Below are 21,691 nucleotides of genomic sequence, written 5' to 3'. Positions count from 1 at the left end.
TACTCATTTTCCATTGTTCATTTTATGTCTTTGGGAAATTGGTTCATATGAGGTGTATAGAGTAGCCTCATTCTTTTTAATGTTTACATAGTATCTCATTGTATGATATGGATATGCCATAGTTTAGATACTCTTCTATTTAACCATTCCTCCGTGTAGTTGATCAACCTCTGTAGGTTGTCTCTGAATTGTTCCTATTACAAATAGGGCTGCTATGTGCTCCCATCATTCAGCCCCACTATTTGAGCACATCTGGAGCATGCCTTCCTACAACTGGATTGCTTGGGTAAAGCAGAGAAATGACTTTCTAATGGTGGAATTTCAGTCATCTGTGACAGGCATACTTGAGATATTTTTACACTGAGCTTTGGGCTGTGTCAGATGCCTCTAAGGAGTTGGTGGGCTGTGGGCCCCTTTCTGGTATATTCGAGGCTAGGGAATGATATTTGTGGGCTTGAAGTTTGTTACTCTCTAAAGAGAAAAGAGAATTCGCAGTGGAAAGATAGCTTCTTAGGATCCATCCAGTGCTTATTGATTAGATCCCTTACTTAGAGTAAGACCTCACTGGGCATTGAGGCCCCTGGGCCCCTCAGGGCCACTCAGCAGTGAATTCGCTGGAGGCCCTGGTGGAAAGCCTGAGAAACTTCAGTTGGTTTGGTCTACATGGTTTGAACCCATGCTCTACCTTTGGGTTCAGTTCCCAAAGAAACATATGGACTCAAGAGACTCTGGCTCTGGAATCACCTTGTGCAGGAAAAGGGGAAGGTCCGTGCTATTCCTACTGAGGATGTGATTCTTTTTTTTTTCTTTAGATTTACTTATTTATTATTTTAGAGAGAGAGAGCATGAGCAGGAGGGGCAGAGGGAGAGGGAGAGAGAATCTGAAGCAGACTGCACTGAGCGTGGAGCCTGACATGGGGCTTGATCTCACGATCCTGAGATCATGACCTGAGCCAAAACAAAGAGTCAGATACTTAAGTGACTGCGCCACCCAAGTGCCCCAGGATGTGATTCCTATTAACACCAGAAGATGGATGGTGGGCTGGCTGGCTGGCTGGCTGGGTACATATACACATAGACATAGAAAGGTAGATATCAGTCAAATAAGCATGAACTTAGACTTTGTTCTTGGGGTTGAGCTCTACCATTTACTAGTTATGGGATTTTAGGGAGCTTCTTTGATCTCCGCAAGACCCATTCCTTGTCCGTGATGGGGTTAACATCCATGATGGGGTTAACAATGTTCTTTGTGGAGCAGTGGTGAGGAACCAATGGTCATAAACCAATGAGGGAAAAGGGTCTGGCACAGTGCCTGGCACACAGTGGGTCTCATATATGGTGGGGTGGTAACTGCTATCATTTGTTACGTGATTGCGTATTCTCCAGGTGGTGTACTGAAGGCACTTCTTTGGCAGGAGCCAGTGAGCCTGCCCTTCATGCTCTATTTGACCCCTGCTTCAAGGGGGAATGATTCTGTAAGGTGGGGGTTCTCAGCCTTCTTTCCCTCCTGACATGCACAGTGGGTGATATTCACGTGCCTGGCACACTCCCAGTGTGCATTTCACAGGGCAGAATTTCAAGCTACAGTCGTTTATCTCCAGGCCGGGAAAGCAACATTATTACAGGAATGACCTAGATCCACTTAAATTTATATTAAAGCAATAAATAAATAAAAGAAAGGAAAGGCAATCACCCTCAGGTTTTTGCGCTTGGGCTACAATTTATTGGCAAACCAGCACCCCACGCCCACCTGCTGTCTTATTGAGTAATAATAATGAGGGGCAAGGGTTAACAGGCACCCCTGGGGTCTCTCATTTCGGTAGGTTTGGGGTAAAATCCATTCTCTCCTACAGATATGAAGTGAAGGCCATTATCAGAGGGGTCTGGCCACCGTCCCCACACGGTTATGGAATGGCTCTCTCTTTGACCTTTGTTGAGTGCCTGGCTGAGGTGCTAAGCCTTCTGCTGTGGCCCTGGGGAACCACAGACATCAGGACTTCAGGGGGTGCCTTGGATGCTTGGCCAAGAAGTCAGGCCTGCCACGTCCAGGAGGGCTTTCTCAGGCCAGCAGGCAAGCTCAGGCTTGACCTGCCAAAGCAGCTGCTTTAATCCTCAGTATCTTCAACTGGGGAATGGAATCCTACCTCCCCTGACCCTCCAGGCACACAACCCCCTCAAGCCCTGTGGGACCAACTGTTCTCTCCTCCGTGCCCCCGAAGCAGTCTGTTCTGTGGCTATTAAAGCACTCACCGTCGGTTTAAAATACATTTCTACCCTTTCCAGGGCAATTATTTCTTACCTTTTGTTTGTTAGAGTTTTCATACAATCTCAAATTCTCCATTAAAATGGCTTTGGGGTTTGCCCGGTTTTCTATCTATAAACTTGGAGTTGAAAACATACATTGGTGGTTTGGAATCTCATTGGGTTCTTCTCTAGATAGAAAGGGTTGTGGAGGGGCGCCTGGGTGGCTCAGTCCGTTAAGCATCTGCCTTTGGCTCAGGTCATGACACTGGAGTCCTGGGATCGGGATCAAGCCACGCATCGGGCTCCCTGCTCAGCGGGCATTCTGCTTCTCCCCTTCCCTCTGCCCCTACCCCTGGCTTGTGTTTTCTCTCTCTCTCTCACTCTTTCTCTCTCTCTCTCAAATAAATAAATAAATCTTTAAGAAAAAAACAGAAAGCGTTGGGGAAAACCTTGCTTGTCCAGAACCTTCACTGTGGACACTGTCCTAGATTCCTGCTTTCATCCATTCTGCAGTCAGCTAGTCATTCAACAAACACTGAACTCCCACTTTTGTGTCAGGCATGGTGCTAGGCGTGTGGTATATCGGGATGAAGAAGACTTGGGCTGTGCCTTGGAGGCTGACACGATGTGACTGTCTAGCCCTAGATTTTTTGTGTGTAATTGAAGTATAGGTGACATAAAATGTTATATTAGTTTCAGGTGTACAAATACTGATTTGATAACTATGCATTACTCAGTGCTCACCATGATAATGATAGTCACCACCTGTTGACCACGCAAAAGGATTGCGATGTTATTGACCATATTCGCTATGCTACACTTTTCTTCTCTGTCATTTTTTTCCTTTCTTCATCTACCTAGCCCTAGATTCTGCTGACGCATCAAAACCTCTTTCTAGAGCGTGTTAAACTTAAAAATGAAACTGCCAGCTATTTTACCAGCAAAAATGGGTTTATTTGGAGATAGCAGAGAATTGCAATTCAGGACAAGCAAGCTGGGGTCAAACCATAGGCAAGTCCAGAGGCAAGTCTGGGGAACAAAAGAGAGGGAGCTCCTTTCCAGAGAAAAGGGGGAGGTTGGGAGGGCTGTTAGAGAAACAAAAAAGTCCGTTGGAGTAAACTGGGGGTTCGACGTGTAAGTGGGTCCTTGCTGGCTGAGCGGTGACTGTCATTGACCGGGGTGTTGTGGGAGAGGAGGAAACCTTCCTTCCTCCTGCTAGGGCAGTAAAATAGTAGCTGAAGTAGTATGGGACTTGCCAGGTGTAGGTCTTCTGTTGGGTAGGCCCAGGGGCAGGGCGCGAGAGCGCCCCCTGCTGGCCTCCCAGCTCCATTTTTTTTTTTTTTTAAACTAAACTATAAACTGAAATAAACTAGTTTCCTTTTATTAATTTTCACAGGAAGTCAACACAGAGGATTCCTTTCTGAGTGCAATTTCCTGGAGCTTTGACACAATCTCTATATTTAAAAATCTACAGGATTTTATTCATACACCAAAAATCTCTGTGAGGCCCTGTACCTAGAGTCGTAGGGGGGTGCGGCAGGGATTATAAAGCAGAAAACATAAAATCCGTTTCTTCTGGGCACCCAAATCTAAATGACAGGAGTCACACGTAGACAGAAAGTCTGGCCTCTTGTTTCATTTGTGAGTACACGTGGCATGCTGTTGTCTGTTCATTGGAGCATAAGTGTTGTTGGTGTGCTGTGTGCTTCAGCTGTGTAAGCCCTGGGCGAGGCCCAGGAGGTGGCCCTGCTCTCCAGGTACTTGGGGGTCTCCCTGGGAAAGAGAAAGGGGGCGTTCAGAGTCAAGGAAAACATCAGGCCAAAGTCAGTGGCTCAAAGAACACTTTGGGGACGCTGAGGCCCAGCAGCAGCCAGGGTGGGCCTAGGGGTTGCTGCCTAGACGGGGAAGCTTCCAACCAGTTTTGAGGAATGGGATGGTCTTCAGGAAGGAGGGATGGAGGACGTTCCAGGCCAGGGGAGGGGCTTGAGCAAAGGTCTTGAAGTTTTGGGAATTTCTCATTAGAAACTGAGACATGAGGGGGTGCCTGGGTGGTTCATCTGGCTCTAGGTTTCGGCTCAGGTCATGATCTCAGGGGCGTGAGATGGAGCCCTGCATTGACTGCGCGCTTGCCCGGCGAGGGGCGGGGGAAGGCTCCTGCTTGAGAGTCTCTCCCTCTCCCTCTGCCCCTCCCCCCCCTCTCAAAATGAATAAATAAAATCTTTAAAAAAAAAAAAAAGAAGAAGAAAGCAAGCAACTGAGACATGAAGGGACTGGGAATGTGGGCAGGGGTAGGGGGAGAATTTTCTCCAAACAATGCCCACTCGGGGCAGGACCAGGAAGGGCCAGAGGGGAGGTGGTAAGTACTTGACACCAAATCTGCAACCTTTGGGAAAGCTGTGCTTCTCATTTTGTCCCCCTTCTTTCCTTCACCCAGACTCTGGCCCCTTCAAGGACGGCATGATAACCTTCACACTCCACCTGAAGTCCTACCTTCCCCCTGCCATTAGGACCCTGATTCTACAAAAGAAACCAAACATAAGAATGTGTCCGGCATGGCTGGGGGTAAGTGGTGCCAGATGCTTAAAAAAAAAGAAAGAAAAAAATCCCTAGATATACCAGCTGTGCCGGGCCCAGGAATTCCTGAGATTTCTAGCTTCGGCTTGGGAAACAGGAAGTAAGGGCAGGAGGATATTACTTCTGGTCGCTACTTAACTTCGCAGAAGGAGGTCTCGCACTTGGGCCAGAAGACTCAGGCGTGAAAACCTTATCAGACGGCTCAGCACCAACAGTTCTGCTCGGTCACCCCACCTCCACGGGGAGAAGCACCACTGGCCTCAGATGATGCAGTGGGTTTTCCCTCCGGGGAAAGGTGCCCCCAGACTACACTGCATTTTAAGCTGGCTTCGATTTAGACCAAGTACCCCTGTTTTGGTCTCCTCTGCACCATCTCCCCAGTCTCTTCCTGGAGTGACGCGTGACACGCAAGGCTCAGAAAGGTCCTGTGAGGGAAAACAGACATCCAGGTTGTTACTGACCCAAGTCCCAGCAAAATTTCATGACAAGGAAGACTTTTCTGGTAATGGGGATCACCAGAGGGAGAGCCAGTAGCGTGGTTTAAAGTGCTAGAGCAGACATCAAAAACTAATGATGTAATGTATGGTGATTAACATAACAATAAAAAATTTTTTAAAAAAAGTGCTAGAGCAGGACAGTTCTCATTGTTGATTGACACGTCCGGCTCTGTTGCTATTTCTGGGCCAGTAGAATTATCCATTGTTCATAACAAAGCACCCCCAAACTTAGCAGCTTAAACCATATTCTGCAATGAGGCTGTGCTTAGTGGGGCGGTTCTTCTGCTTCATGTGGTGTCCTGTCTGCTGGGGCTGGACCATCTATGATGGCTCCTTCCTCATGTGTCTGGAGTGTCCACTGGGAGGATCTGGAGCAGCCCAGGGCTGACCTAATGCTTCTTTCTTGCCATGGAGCCTCCCCAGCAGTGGTAGCCAAACTTCTTTACAAGGTAGCTCAGGGCTCCAGGAGGACAAGCTGTAATTAGTTAGCACATATCAAACCCCTGCTTATGTCATACTTCTTAATGTCCCATTGTCAAAGCAAGGCATGCAGCCAAGGACAGAGTCAACAGGGAAGGGGCCAGTCAGCGCTGTGAACACGGGCAAATGTGCTTTATTGAAAGCCACCAAGGTAATGGTCTCCCACAACCCGTCGTACACACAACATACCAACAAACACCTGCTGAACCCCATTGCTCGCTAGAACTTTGGGGAGCCAAGAGAGCCGAGCACATCAGAGAGCCTGGGTGCGAGTCCCTGCTTGGCCCTTTACTGGCCATAGCTGTGGGCTCACCTGGAAACTGGACATAACAATATAATCCTCCCTAAGGAGCTGTCGGGAGGAGTAATTGAGCTCGTGTGGGTAAGACGGTCAATCCAGGTTGGCTGCTGTCATGGAAAGCGCCACAAGGAAAGACGCTCATTCTTCAGAACAGCTGGACACCCCAGTTTGGGACTATGTCTTCCATAGTCCTTCCCCAGGGGTTTACATCAGATTAGGAATGTTAAAGGGGCTTCTCTCTCTCTCTCTCTCTCTCTCTCTCTCATCATTAAATTAAAAAAAAAAAGAAAAGAAAAACATTGCGTTGAGGTAAAAGGCCTTAGAAGACTCGCTTCATTTCTCTTCACAAAGAAAAAAAGCCATCACAACCTTAGATAGAGCTCAAGAGACCCAGGGTATGCAGCAATCACTTCAGACCCTCCCCTCACGTGTCTACCACCCGTTCCAAAAAGCCACCCGCCACAGAGCCCTCTCTTGGTGTCCTGTTGCTAAGGGGGACAACCGGGGGACTCTCTCCAATCAGCGGTGGAGATGAACAAACCCAAAACATGGTGCCCTCTGAAGTACATTTAATTAAAAGGGAAACAAAGAAGCTTTGTGTACATAATAACCTGTCTGATTTGTGGTGTTAAAAATCCAGTTTGCTCTCCCAACAGGCTTTGGAGGTGAGAAAGGGGCAGCTAAGGAAAGCGAGGCTTCTAGGCTGGCTGAATTCCCTTCCACCTCACTCCAGATTTTCTGGAGACACGCTGGGCTTGCTCGAGATGTGCAGTTAGCTTCCTTGGGCTTTCAGGGGCTGGAAGTGTCCAGTCTGCCCTCGTTTTGAAAATCTGTAGCGTTGGCAGGCACTGAGGGTTTGAGGTCAGTTCCAGGCCGTTAGAGCAGAAGGTGGTTCTAGAACTTTCCCTGCGGATGGTCGCAGCTGCTTCATTCTACCATCCCCAAGGAGGAAGGTGACAGAGGGGGTGGTGGATCCACCCTAGGGAGGCCCGGTGCCTGCAGCCCCGTGGTGACCTGAGAGAGACTCGGGGGTCCCCCCATCTCACGCTTAAATCCTGGCTGTGCCTTGCACCAGCTGCACAATGTCACTTCATCCCTTCGAGCCTTGTTCTCCTCGTGTATAAAATACAAGTGATTACATCTATAAATTACTTCCCACAGACAGCCTGGCATGTAATAAGCACCCCGAAAGTATTAGCTGACAGTATCATTGTGGAAAAGAGATGTCCACATGTTGATACAGCAAATTGAGCATTTAGAATTGTCACCAAGCTTATTTCTCCAAAACAGCATAATTATGTTTTTCTTTGGGATGGTCTTTTTAAAGGAAATAATCCTTTTTTAAAAGAAAAAACCATAACTTTTCTTGTTTGTTTTCTCTCCAGTTACAGAATGCTACCTATTTATTACATAAATTTGGGAATATTGAGAAAAGCACAAAAGAGAACATAAAAAAATCACCCAGTCTTGTCGCCGGAGAGAACCAGGATTAACATGTAGATGTATTTCCTTCTAGCTCTTTCTCTCATCAATTTTATGAAAAGGAGAATATGCCAAACACACTGTTTTGTTAATGTCCATCTGCAACAGGGCTGGGTAAGTATGTTGTGATAATGAGTATATCACACAGCAACCAGGATGAACCAGCTGCTGTCAAACACTGCAGTATGGATGGATCTCCTAAACGTATGGCTGAGTGACAGAAACCAGACGCTAAAGGCTCACGTGTATGATTCCATCAGATGAAGCACAGGCAAAAGGAATCTGTAGAAGTCCAGGTAGTGTCTACCGTGGGGGCTGGGGTGATGACCATAAGGGGCCCAAAGGGATTCTGGGACGTTCATAATGTTCTGTTTCTTGACCTAAGTGCTGGTGACCTGGGTGTGTTCGATTCCTGAAAATTCACCAAGCTGTATGCTTACGGGCATTTTTCTGTGCTGTGCTGCAAGAAAGAGTTAAATGAAAAGGTTCTACCAAGAAGCAACTGACCAAGCATGTGTCTCTTCTCTAGCCAAACCCAGGGCGGCGACCGGGTAGCGTGATGGTCCTGCACCGGTCCCTGGCTCCAGCCTTTGAAAAGTTCTGCCAAGCCAACAGTGGCCCTCTGCCCCTGCTGGGCCTCCGTGAGCCAGGCACGTGGCCCTCGCCTGCCCCAAACGGTGTCCCGGACCCCACGTAAAATGCTTGGGAGCGTCAACAGGGACCTCTGTGTCCAGCCACGGGGACCCTCCGTGCCCAGCACAGAGCCTCGCTCATGACTCACTCAGGAACGAGCTGTCCTCCCCTCCATTCCCATCCCTACCCCTGCTCCTGTCCCATGCCCCTGCCCTGGGAAAAATCTTGGGGATCACCCAGAAAGTTCCTTCCCGGCTGCAGAAATGTTGCTGGTGCCGTCACCCACCCACTTCAACACCCAGGCCAGAAACCCGTCCGCACAGCACGAGGAAGAAAATAAAAACTCTCGTATGAACCAGGCCCAGAGACAGCACTATTGACACTGTGCAGTGTGTCCTCCAGACTTAGGAACAGAACATATTGCGTCATGGCCCCACTGCCTGCTTCCACAGAAGCATTGCAGGGATCCCACATTGCTCCCACCGCCCCAGCTCAGGCTTGCATCTTCTCTGTCTCCCACTCGCCCCCCAGAGCGACTTTCCCTATTTCAATCTTCAGCACCTTCCCGTGCCTTGCACCTCAGCCTGACAGCAAGACCTGTGCGGGGCGCCTGGGTAGCTCTGTCGGTTGCGCGTCTGACTCTTGATTTCAGCTCAGGTGATGATCTCAGGGTCGTGAGATCGAGCCCCATGTTGGGCTCTGCGTTCGGCAGGGAGTCTGTTTTTCTCCCTCTCCCCCTCTCCCTGCTCACACACATGTGTGTGCTCTCAATCTCTCTCAAACAAATAAAATAAAATCTTAAAAAAAAAACAAAACCAACCTGTAGTGACCTGGCCCTAGCTGAGGGTCCTCCCCCACTCCTGACCCTCCAGCCATCCCCAGTCCTCTCCCCAAAGAGAAAGCTTCTCAATAACATTCTGCTTTTATCTTTTTGTGGACTCTAGGGTGGGAGCGTCCCTCAGAAACCCCATCTAGACCCAAGGTCAGGTCCTTATGTTTTTTCCTAACACCCCATGCTGCCTTCTCGGGGACTCCTAGAGCAGATCATCGCCCAATGGGTCACATGTTTGATGCCTCCATGCTGTTCACATACCGTTCCCTCTGCCTAGGATGTGCTTTCCTCCTTGTGCGGCTGGTGAACTCCTGTTCATCCCTCAGGACCCAGCTCCAGCACCGTCCCCTTTGTGGGAGAGAATGGATTTCTCTCTTCTCTGGGTCACTCCTCTACCTGGACTGTTAACACTAACTGCTCTGTGTTGCAAGTATTTTGTGTCGCCAGTGCAGGATTGCATGCTGCTTCAGGGCTGGGCCGGTGATCCCTCTATCAGTATTGGCCCATCACCTGGCTTGTGTCTGGCATGAAGGAATGGCTGAGCAAAATGATTTTGGAGTGAATGAAGAATAGGCTTATAACCAGAATCTTTCAACTCTATGGAAAAGTTCCTTTCAGGAAAGAGAAAGGCCTCACCCACTGCTAGCGCTGGAAACTTCTTGAGAGGTGTGCCCTCTGTCCCTTTGGTCTGCCGGCCCTGCCTCAATGGCAGAGAGGGCGCCATTATTTTTGTTTTTGTTTTGTTTTTCTTGCTGGTTTGGCTGGTGTTGGGCTGAGGTTATAGAAAGTGTAATGGGGTGGGAGCAGGGAGTACATTATATGCACGCTGATTTATTGGTTTCCAATCTGGCATGATTTGAAGGATGCCAGCAAGGTGCCTGAAACTTCAGCTCCAGACATCCGCTTCACTCTCCCCTACCCTTTCAAACAGTGCATGGTCAGGGGCCATCTTGGGCCTGGGGCCTGTGAGCTTTCCCCTGTGTCCTCAGGACGGGCTGCCCCCAGTTCCAGAAGTACGAGTTCAGCGCCTGCGCGGGCAGCCTGACCTTGCTGGAGGACTACACGGAGCCCCTGGAGGACATGGTGGCCTTCTTCGTGGACTGTGGCTTCTCCCGGAAGCAGCTCTGGAGAAGGTGGGGCTCCCCAGAGGAGACTCGGCCCGCCACGGTCTCGTGGGGGCCTACAAAGTAAGGACACAATTGACAATGACTTGAACAGGTGGGGCACCCTGTGTTTTCTCGTGGTTCGGAGAACACTGACATGGGAGAAAGGAGACTGACGTGGCCCCAGCTCAGCCACTGCTAGGTGTGCAGCCCAGGTAGGGCAGCCTCCCTGAGCTTGTCCCCTCAGCTGGAAAATGGGATGAGCCCTGGGTGGCCTTGAACGTGGGAGTCAAGTCCTTACAGACCGATCGTTGCTGCTGTGTAAACCAAACCAGTTTGGAGTTTGGTCTGGCTCCTTTAACTCAGAGCATCTCAGTGGGCTTTTTGAAAATCCTCCTTGGCTCCAGCATGCTGGCTTCGGGGAGAGCGTGCCTGGCCGGTGAAAGGCCCCGGGGAGTTGTGGAGGAGCCTCGGCCAGCCCGTTGGGTTTCTGTCAGGAGAGCTGGGTCGTGTTCTCAGCCCACGGTGGCGCCTGGTGGTCGCCTCTCTGAGACCCTCGCCCTGTTGGGGGTCGCCCCCCTGCTGTGTCGCTGCAGTTCCACGTCAGCCACTGCTGGTCAAGGGGAGAGAACCAGATTCCCTCAGGCCGCTGACCCCTCCCAGGATGGCTGTGTGAAGCCCGAGGGGCCACCATGCTGGAGGGGTGGTCGGTCGGCTGCGGGTCTGTCTGTGGAGGCCTCAGACTGCAGATGTGGTCCTGGGCTCCCGGGCGCTTATTAAAATTTGCCCGGTGTGGGCTCCTGCCAGGGAGGCCTGAGCTGCTTCTGATGAGAAGCAATTTTCTTTTCTTTTCTTTTTTTTAAGATTTTATTTATTTATTTGAGAGACAGAGTAAGTGAGGGTGAAGGAGAGGGAAAGAGAATCAGAAGCCGATTCCATGCTGAGTGCAGAGCCCGATGCGGGGCTCGATCCCATGACCGCAGGATCATGACCTAAGCTGAAACCAAGAGTTGGATGCTTAACCAACTGAGCCACCCAGGCGCCCCGAGAAGCAATTTTCATGTGTGAAGTATGTGCCTGAGCGGTTTTCGCAGGGCAAGGGAGGGCGGGGGCAGAAGTATAGCTACTGGGGTGGGATGGGGGTCCCAGGCAGGGTCTGGCCCCCCCAAACACATGGCCATTTGCAGCAGGTACATCACGTGCAACCCTTCATTTAGACGAGGAACTTAAAGCCTGGAGAGGGAAGAGGACTTGGCCACATCCCAAAGCCAGCCTGGAACCCAGGACCCCCGGCTCCTGTCTGTAAAGTGTCACCGGTGGGGGTGTGATGAGGAAAGGATGCTTGTCACCGAGTGCTTGTCACTGCCCCTAGTGGGCGCTCAGCAGAGCCATCCTTTCCCCGTGACACCGCACCTAACCAACGGCTTTGGTTCAGCGTGGTCCCGTCTGGCCGGGGGCTCTATCCAAAAAGACCAGCCAGCCCTCCTGTATTCAGTGTTGGCCCTGAGGGGAGCCCTGCCTGTCCCCTGTGAAAGTCCCCGACCTGTGTCCCTTCCCAAGTGCTGTGATTCACACGCCAACCAGGCAGACACCACCAGCGTGCTGCAGGGGAGGGAAACCTGTCCCTTCTTCCCTTCGACGTCCTTCGGCGGGTCTCCTACTTAAATTGACGTGAGAAGGATTAACAGGAGAAAAACAAGTTTAGCGTCGTACCTACAGGAGACCCAAAGGTGTGAGGCTCCAAGAAGTGACCAAAGCAGGCGGCTTTTGTGCCTCTCAGACAAACAATGAATTTGTGAAGGACTGACAAGACAGAGAAGCTCGGGCTTGGGGTGGTAGATTAGTGAGGAAGTCGCAAGGTTTGTTGAGAGAGCCCTCTGGGCCTTGGATTTCCCATCGCTGGTCATAAGGGTGGCTTCTACCCTCCTGGTACAGGGAGGGTACCTCCATGCGGGAGATTTATTTCCTGCTTTTCACGGTTGGGGGAGGGGAAGGGATGTCAGAATGTTTTTCTTGCACTGGAGGTTTCCCAAGGAACTTTAATTCAAAATAACCAGTATGCCGAACTTGTGTATTTGGGGGTGGTGTATTTTCCCCCTCAGTGCCAACAGCAAGCCCTTCAGCAGTAGCCAAGACTGTCCCTGCCGATCACCATCCTGGCCATGTAAGCCCCACTGTGGCGACCAGAAACCATTTAGGGGAGAAAACACCACCACCAGAGAAAGTCACGCAGGCCATCCCAAGGCAGGAGGAGCAAGGCAGGGCTTGATGGGGTCTGGACACAGACCCACACCCCCTGTGTGGACTCAGGGGGCTGAGCAGACCCCAGTGCCTCCTGCGAGATCCTTTGCCCTTGGGTAGCTCTGCGTCTGACTCTCCCCGAGGTCTTCACCTGTGGTCCACGGGCCCCTTGAAGTCCGTGGAGAAAATTCAGAGGCCCGTGGAATTGGATGAAAAAAAAATTACCTTTTGATTGTCATGGCCTCAAACTGAAACTGAGCATTTCCTTCCATTCCAAACGCCGACAGCAAACTGCTGTTGTATGAGCAGACCCTGTGACTTTGCGGCTGCCCAAAGGACTCCCAGATATTTTCCTGTCCCATGGCAGTTCTTCCTGATATCTCAGAAATACCCTATATGTTGATCACTACTTCATATTGATAATGGTCCATCTGTCATCTTGTTCCTTAAGCTGTTAATGGAGCCTACATATCACTGTATCACATTTTTTCATAATCTGATAACCGCACTTGCAATGTAATTGGTTTCCTTTGTAAACCTATGCATTTCCTCTTACGCAATTAGAAACTTTACTTGGAGTGGGGGTCTGTAGCTGCACCAGACTACCAGAAGCACATACAAAGTGAAGGTTCTCTGTTTTAAACCAATCATTACCAGCAGACTTTCTCATTTCTATGTCACATAAAAGTAGAAGCTGTATTTTTATGATACTTGGACCCCCTCCTTCATTCAGCTGCCCTGAACTCTTGGTGCTCAGGGTTCCCATCTGGGTCAACTGTGTTTTTCAACATCTTTTCGGACAACAGTGCCTTGTGTTGCCATGGCTGGCTTTTGCTGCCCCCTGGTGGTCACAATGAGGCCCATCCCCGAGGACAAGCTGGAAAGGCTGGTGCAGGCCAGTTGCTCCTTGGGAAATAAGAGACAACCCATTCATATCGGTGACCCAGGTGAACGTCCACTCTCATTCATGATTCTTTTTTTTTTAAGTTTTTTAAATGTATTTGACAGAGAGAGAGAGAGACACAGCGAGAGAGGGAACACAAGCAGGGGGAGTGGGAGAGGGAGAAGCAGGCTTCCCGCGGAGCAGGGGACCCAATGTGGGGTTCGATCCCAGGACCCCGGGATCATGACCCGAGCCAAAGGCAGACGCTTAACGACTGAGCCACCCAGACGCCCCTCATTCGTGATTCTGACAGCCACTCTTGAGCTTCAGTGTTCCTGAACTCCCCCGGCTTGTCCCCATCTTCCCCACGGTTCCCCGGGGGTCCTGGACAAGGCTCAGACTCCCGCAGCAACGTTCGGGCTGGGTTTACAGAGGCCCCTCAGGTTTAAAAGTGCCGCCCTTGGCAGAATAGCCAGCCTGACCCATTGTCTCCTGTGACCTTCAGGTGAACCTGGGGTGGAAGGAGCAGGTGGTAGAGGGCAGCAGCAGAGCTATTTGTCCTGGAACTTGAGCTCAGAGCCACCTCTAATCTGGGCTGTTGTGCAGTAGCCCTATTTGGGCAGGGGAGGGCTTTGTTCCAAATGTTAACTTGAACCGATCCCGGGCGTATTAACTCAGTCTGAGAGTGAGTGAGCAGATCCAAGCTTGGCAGCTGTCTAGGCCTCTTAGTGGTTCTCAGAGAGCCCGATGAAAGCTTGGGATTGGGTCTCAGGTGAGAGTTGAAGCTCGGTGTACCTAAACTCGCTCAGCCGTGCAACAAGCAGAATCAGACAAAGCCTGCGTTCTGTAATGATGCAATCAGCACTGGCCCCCTCCCTCACAGAAAGATCTCAGGACCACCCAAAGCAAAGTGCTTTGCTGAATCATTGAATTGTCTTCTCTTTAGTGGAGCTGGGGTGGGCCCAACACATCCATCTTTGCTGTCCTCATGAGCGTTCTGATGCTGGGCCAGGGGTAGGGATGCTGTTGGCGGTCAAGCAACAGAGTTTAGGTCTGTGTTATGTGACTCAGCCTGCACCGAGATAAATGCTGGCTCACAAATGCTGGTTTGGGTCAGCAATCTGCACCGGGTGTTAGGCTGAGTGCACCTGGGGCTCCTCCAGCAATCACAGCAGGTGTCTGAGGTTCCGTGTTCTGAAACGGTACTACTCAGAATGGACTGGAAGCTAGCCAGTGACCTGGGTTTTTAAAGTCCCAAGTCCTTTTCTCCAGTCCCATTGACAGCAATCCTACGGCTAGAGTTTTTTTCTGGGAGAAAGAAACATAAACTACTCGACGTGTTTAACCTGGATGGGACCTACCAGGATGGGACGCGCAGGAATTCCTTTTCTTTTTCCATTTGCAGAATGGTTGGGAATCAAAGATCTTTCCAAACCTGACTATGGGGACCCTGTGGTGTGTCAGCCAGGGGACGTCCCAGTGGACTTCTCAGATGATCGAGACTGGCCAGCAGCTCAAAGTACTCGAAGCCGTCAGCAGCTGCAGTACGTTGGGCTTAAAGGGGGCTATGACTATGACCCAGGATGGAAAAGGGTGGGTCTCTAGTTCTTGGAAGCATAGGCTTGCAGGCAGTGACTTAAAAAACCGAGCCACAGAACAAAATATAAAACATACAGATCTCCCAGGGCTGGGTCTCACCAGCAGCTTGTACGTTTTGATTAAATATATTTCCATCTGCAGAAGGCTCCCAGTCCAGTCCATTCTAATAGAAAGACCAATATTTAGCTTGACTTTCTGAGACATATTGAAGGTTGGTAGGGCTTTGAAAACAAGAGTGAAGGCAAACAGCACCACTAAACCTCCATTTCACGTGGTATTTTCAGGGTACAGTGGTCCCCCTTTCCCCGCAGTTCTGCTTTCTGAGGTCTCTTGCCCGCAGTCAGCTGCAGTCCAGAAGCAGATGAGCCTCCTTGTGACGAATCATGGCCTCATGCTACGTCACATGCCCTCTCCCCTCACTTCCTCTCATCACATGGGCATTTTTCATCTCACATCGTCACAAGAAGAAGGGTGAGGACAACACAGTGAGGTATTTTTAGAAAGGGAGACCACATTCACAACCCTTTTATCAGTATATTTTCTAATTGCTCTATTTTATTATTAGTTATTGCTGTTAATCTCTTACTGTGCCTAATGTATAAATTAAACTTCATCATAGGGATGTACGGATAGGAAAAAACAGTCTATATACGGTTCAATGCTATGCAGGGTTGAAAAAACATAGTCTATATGGGGTTCAGTGCTATGCAGGGTTTCATGTGCACTGGGGGGTCTTGGAACATATCTTGATAAGGGGGGGACCTCTGCATTTTAAAGCAATACGGTCAGTTTATTTTTTTCAAAGACACAGGGTGATATTACAATGAAGAGACACACGAGGGCGCCCTAACCAGCTCACAGTAAGGTAGGGATGTGCTAGAAACCTTAACTATGGCAGCCCATTTCGTAGACACCAGAAAATTCTAGCCAGATCAGCCACACTGGCACTACAAATCACAATTTAATGTTACCTTAAATTTTTTTTGAAAGCATTCATATAAATTTAGCTATCAGAATGGCCTCACGATAGGGGAAGATTATTTCTAATATAGCGATGAGGCATAAATGCCAAGATTCATGGAATTTTATTCATTTATTTTTTTAAGATTTTATTTATCTATTTATTTATTTGACACAGAGAGAGAACACAAGCAGGGGGAGCGGCAGGCAAAGGGAGAGGGAGAAGCAGGCTCTCCGCTGAGCAGGGAGCCCGATGCGGGACTGGATCCCAGGACCCTGGGATCGTGACCTGAGCTGAAAGCAGACGTTTAACCCACTGAACCACCCAGGCACCCCATTCCTTTGTTTATTTAATATTAAATGTATTGGGCACTACTATGTGCCAGGCATGGACCCAGATTTGGGGAATAAAATGCTGCATGAGATAAGATGCAGTTCTCAGGGACTTTGTGGTCATCTCTGAGTGTGTGTGCTCATGTGTGTTCACACATCCACACACATGTGGTAAATATTGTCCAGCACGATGGCGTCGCCCCTCTCCTGCCACCAGCCACAGGGGATGCGCTGCAGAGGAGAGCTCACTGCCACGAGCATCCCAGCGCATTAGCTCTGGCTTGAAATAGCACACCTGATTTGTAAATGAGGCCAAATGACATCATTGGCTTAAGGACGACCTTGAATATTTCTAATTTTACAAAAATCATGCGGTGGCTCCTGGGTGGCTCAGTTGGTTGGGCATCTGACTCTTGATTTCGGCTCAGGTCGTGATCTCAGGGTCGTGAGATCGAGCCCCATGTCAGGCTCTATGCTCAGCGGGGAGTCTGCTTCTCTCTCTCCTTCTCCCTCTGCTCCTTCCCCCGCTAGCGCTCTCTCTCTCTCTCTCTCTCTCTAAAAATAAATAAATAAATCTTCTAAAAAATCATGCTCAAACTTCAATATTTAAACTTCTACTAGCAGGGCACCAGGGTGGCTCAGTTGGTTAAGCGTCTGCCTTTGGCTCGGGTCATGATCTCAGGGTCCTGCGATCGGGCTCCGTGCTCAGCCGGGAGTCTGCTTCTGCTTCTCCCTCTGCCCCTCCCCCTGCTCATTCTGTCTTTCTCTCTCTCAAACAAGTAAGTAAAATCTTTTTAAAGATAAATAATAAATAAATAAACTTCAATTAAAGATAGACTAGTTGCTACACACCTCACTGCTGATGGGGCAGAAGTCTGTGTCACACTCTGAGCTGACTAGTCTGGTGTAGACCTGGCATTAAACTGACCCGTTGTAGATGCTGTCCAAAACACAGAAAAACAGTGATTGCATTCCTCAAAATCGGGTCGTGATCCCAGGGTCCTGGGATCGAGTCCTTCATCAGGCTCCTTGCTCAGCGGGGAGTCTGCTTCTCCCTCTCCTCCGCACTCATGTTCTTTCTCGCTATCTCTGTCTCTCTCAAATAAATAAATACAATCTTTAAAAAAATGCTTCATGAAATTATCAGTAGGTTTTCCTTTTGAAGTGTTAACTTTGGCTTTCTGTTGAATTTGGAAAAAAAAATGTAACTGTTTTCTGTGACATCCAAGACGTTGTTATGGACTCAATTCACACCAATTCACACGGAGCCCCTTTTACGTGTAAGGTACTATGTGGGATTCTGAGATCAATAAGCAACGGTCCTCTTCTTTGGGAACATACAGCTGAGTAGGATTAAAGTACCCAAGGATAATAATGACACTGAAGAAAGCAGACGATGTAAATTAAGTAAAGTATGAAGCCCCTAATGGGCCAGACACAAGGACATCAAGCGAGTGAGATAGAGTACCTGATTCAGTAATGCAAACCATCACTTACCCAGGGCTCACTCTGAACCACTTTGAGAAAACACTTTTATGTGCATTTTCCAGTTTAGCTCTGACAACAACCATCTGAAGCATTATCATTTTATAGTTGAGGAAACAGGTTTAGAGAGGACAAAGTCTCATCTCAAACTCTGTTTGGCACAGGAAAGCCATGTTCTTAATAACGATGCTAGAGTGTTTCACATTGCCCGGAATTTGGTACGGGAGAGTTTTTTTAAAGAGCAACATTAGACACCAAAGCAAAATAAAAGTGCCGTGGGAAAAATAGACACTATGTTCAGAGAGAGGTATTTATTAGCCAAGTGGAGGAAGGTGGCTTCATGCATCTGTAAGAGTTCAGTAAGTACTTTCTGATACCCATGGGATTCAGTTGATGGCAATTCCTATCTGTGGCTGGGCTGCCCGTCCCTTCTGTTCCCACACGCATCTCATCTTTACTTTCCTAAACATTGGAGGCACCTGTTTAAGTGGGGCTTGATTTAGCCATCAGCTAGTTTTTTTCTGATGTGGTGCAGCAAGCCATGTAAGGAGCGCTGCTGGCAGAGCCGAGGCCCGGTACCATCGTGCCCATCAATCGTGGGCTAGATGAGAATGAAGTGAGGGCTCTCAGTCCCTCCCGTTGTGTGTTTTAGAGACCCCACTGGCTTTCACCAGTGTACCGGGTTGCACAGTCATGACCAACCTGAAGGATACAGAGGCTCCAGCCCGTTGTCTTACCCCTGAGGGAATTCCAGAGGTCCATTGCATTTCCCAAGATCCTTTACACTACAGCATGGCATTGGCTTCAGCTGTTCAGAGGATTAGAGAGCTGGAGACTATAATTGCCGTAGACCCAGGTAAGAAACAAAGCGTTCTCACCTTAATGACCTGGAGCAATTCATCACTGGTGTAATGGTCAGTGAAAAAGGCAGCATGCAAACTACATGCATCTACAGTATGGGTTTAAAAAAAAGAGAGAGAGAGAGAAGAATGTATTCCTCTTTATTTAGCTAACACTACCAAAGAGAAGAGATTGCTATTTTATCCAGAAAGTAGGCATAGCCTTAATGTCAGGCTACTAGACTATAACATTTTTCACTAAATTATGGAAATTGAGACTTCATCCAATGAGGGTCAAGTTTTCACCTATAAGGTCATTCTGAAGCATAAACCTCAAAAACAATGTTAGAGTGACGCTTCAACATCCCCCTGCACGGTCATTGAAGAGCCGCATGTCTAATCCAAGGTGGCCATCAGAGGGCGCAGATGTGCACAGAAATTCAATCCATTTGCCCGCAAAGGTGCCAGAGACAATGAAGGTTCAGCCTTCCCTGGGGCTCTCTGCCTCAGTTTCTAATCAGTATAGCAGGAGAAATAACAACTAGACCTCATTTTTGTGGGGTGTGATAGGTAATAAGAATGACAACTATCATCTACTGAATTTTACCTTGGGCCAGGCGTGCGCTCAAAGCTTTAGCACATTTCATCTTAGATTCTTCCACTGACCCTATGAGGCAGCTACTACTAACTGCCTTTAACAGATGAGGAGACTGAGGCATAGAGGGTTAAGAAACTTGCCCGAGTCCACATAGCTGGTACATGGTGGGGGCAGACGTTGAATCCGCACCCACTGACTCCAAGGCCCACGATCAATAAGGGTTGGATAAATTGGAATCTGAGTTTACATGGTATATCACAGTCCCACCGGGCCAGTTAAAAGAGTGCTCCGGCCTCTGCTGGCTCATACCTTCTCATGGGCTGTGATTCTTGACCTGGGTGCTCTTTGTACTTTGAAGGTCTGGAGGAGGTGTACATGGTCTCCCTGTTGGCCCATCAGACCCCTGTTTGCCAGATATCTGAATAGATGGTGCTGAGGTCCCTGTGGAAAGCAGAGGGGTGAGGTCAGCCTGGAGAGGTCGAGCCTCCTGGCCGAAGTCGCAGCACCCAGAAAGAGCTGATTACAGTGACACTGGGATAGAGAACAGCGCCTGGGCGGAGTCATAGAGCCACCAAGCTGGGTGCCATTTTGTGTGAACTAATACCGTGGCCAAGAATCAAACAGTGCAGAATGGCCTTCAAAATGTCTGCTCTCTCCCCTGGGCTTGGGACCAAAGGTGAGCATAGCAAAACTTCCTTCAAAACTACAAGGCCTAGCTTTTTGATATTTTGTCTGTTGGGGTGTTCATTCATTCATTCTTTCGGCGGAGGGTCTGGTTTCTTTTGCACATAAACCCATAGTAAATTTGGGATCAATGCCTACCCCTGATGCCCCTTCTAGGACAGACACATGCATATATAGAGATGGAAGCTCGTGGCTGTGTGTACATAGAGCCTCTTACATAGGCTGATCTCCTGGGTGGATATTTCTTTTTAATTTCTGCAATACTTTCTCCCTCACAAACATTCTTACCCAGGCTAACAGCCCTTCCATTCAGCACAGGGGTCGTGAGGGAAGATGAAATATTAACTCTGCCATTAGCTCAGATAACAAAGTAAGTGGTAAGTAAATTTACGGCAGACTCGGCGCACCCCAGCTTAATAAAAATGACCCGGGAGGCATCCACAAAACCCCCCTTTGGTGATTGTGCAGACTGTGTCTAGGTTTGAAGCATGAGGCACAGGGGAAAGGCAGATTTATGACTGTCCGATGTGCCAATACTGTCTATGAAGGAGCACCGTTAATCCTCAAGAACAACAGATGCTTTTGATTCCTACTATATTAAATAAGCAGATATAAGATTAATGGCAGTATACTGAGCATTGCTCACTGGGCTTAATAATAGAGCCACTCAGTCATTTTTGAGAGGACATAGGCTTGCATTTGAGGTGCCTGGAGAATAAGAAGGAACGCAAAGTTTATAGTGACGATGTTTGCTCTCATGCTAAAACCATCATAAATGATGAGCTCATCGACTGCTCTAAATTTGAAAAAGTTCTCTCTGCCCTCCTCTCTCTTTTGATGTTTATCACATCCTATGAAATAGGTTACTTTCCAGTTTTTTTCTTTAAAAATGTTATTCTTCTCCCCTTTCACCAACAGCAATCCGCGTTTGGTGTAGAAACATCAGAAAATATACGAACGTAAAAAGGCAGTGAAAATAACCAGAATCCCATCACAATTAACCGTTATTCACAAACAGTTCAATATTTGCCCTTAAAGTCCTTTTCTTCAGTCTTAAGCCTGTAAGACTGAAAAAAGAATATATATTCTTTATGTATATATATATATTTCCCTTCCTAGTAGATTGTGAACATCCTTCCATGTCATTAGTCTTCTACGACATCCTTTTTAATGTTCGCATAGAATTCCATTTTATGGACGGTCCACCATTTTTATTAACATCCATCATTTGACACCATATACAAGACTGCAATCAACACCCTCTGACTATGTGTGTGTACATCCCCACGATCCCTTTATCAGGATAAATTCCTGGACGTTAATACCTGGTACAAGTGGCACGTACAAAGCTGAGTACAAATCACCCTCCAGACAAATGTTCCAGTCTCCAACCCCACTGCAGGCATGTGCAGGGCCCTTTCCTGCAGCCTCCCTCCACCTGGACCCCCTCCCCATGCTCCACGTAGGAAAACGGAGGCCCAGAGCAATCCAGGGACGAGGCCAAGTTCTGACAGCTACTTTGGGCTTGAACGTAAGTTTCTGAATTCCAAGTCTGGAACTGTCCCTCCACAACAGGAACCCCAACCCTGTGTCCCTCCATGTTCTCCATGCACCTCAAGGGCAAGCTGACACCTTCAGGCCACATCCCTCGGTCTACCTCTCATTTTAGCCACAGCTGGGGGAGAAGTTCTGAGTCACATCCTGCCTTCACCAGGCCCAGATATGCTTGGGGGTGACCTGAGTAGGGACAGGGGCACAACCACCAGCCCTAGGGGGCTGTGCTGTCCAGCTGGGACCAGGTTGGCAGCCACTGGAGGGCATTAGAGCCGATTACGCTGGTGCCCTGCCTGTCTCCCCTGCACCCAACAGGGGACGGGAGCAGGTGCATCAATGCCCGGTCCCCCTGTCCTCTGGCAGGATAGC

General features: G+C 48.8%; 1 protein-coding gene across 1 annotated transcript in view; it reads left to right on the top strand.

Moving 5' to 3' along the window:
- The first annotated feature begins 4,701 nt into the window (after positions 1–4,701).
- The window catches only part of DGLUCY (D-glutamate cyclase), a 44,813-nt gene continuing 27,823 nt past the window's right edge, over positions 4,702–21,691 (top strand). The window contains 8 exon segments of the mRNA XM_088025153.1: positions 4,702–4,810; positions 8,118–8,271; positions 10,033–10,154; positions 10,157–10,229; positions 13,186–13,334; positions 14,676–14,781; positions 14,783–14,814; positions 18,300–18,503. Coding sequence (XP_087881279.1) covers positions 4,702–4,810; positions 8,118–8,271; positions 10,033–10,154; positions 10,157–10,229; positions 13,186–13,334; positions 14,676–14,781; positions 14,783–14,814; positions 18,300–18,503 — 949 coding nt within the window.

The sequence above is a fragment of the Eumetopias jubatus genome, unplaced genomic scaffold (assembly GCF_037043125.1).
Source record: "Eumetopias jubatus isolate StellerSeaLion01/CBP00866 unplaced genomic scaffold, mEumJub1_p1.0 scaffold_7, whole genome shotgun sequence".
Classification (NCBI taxonomy): Eukaryota; Metazoa; Chordata; class Mammalia; order Carnivora; family Otariidae; genus Eumetopias; species Eumetopias jubatus.
Note: the sequence above shows the minus strand (reverse complement) of the source record. Positions and strands in the feature narration are given on the sequence as shown.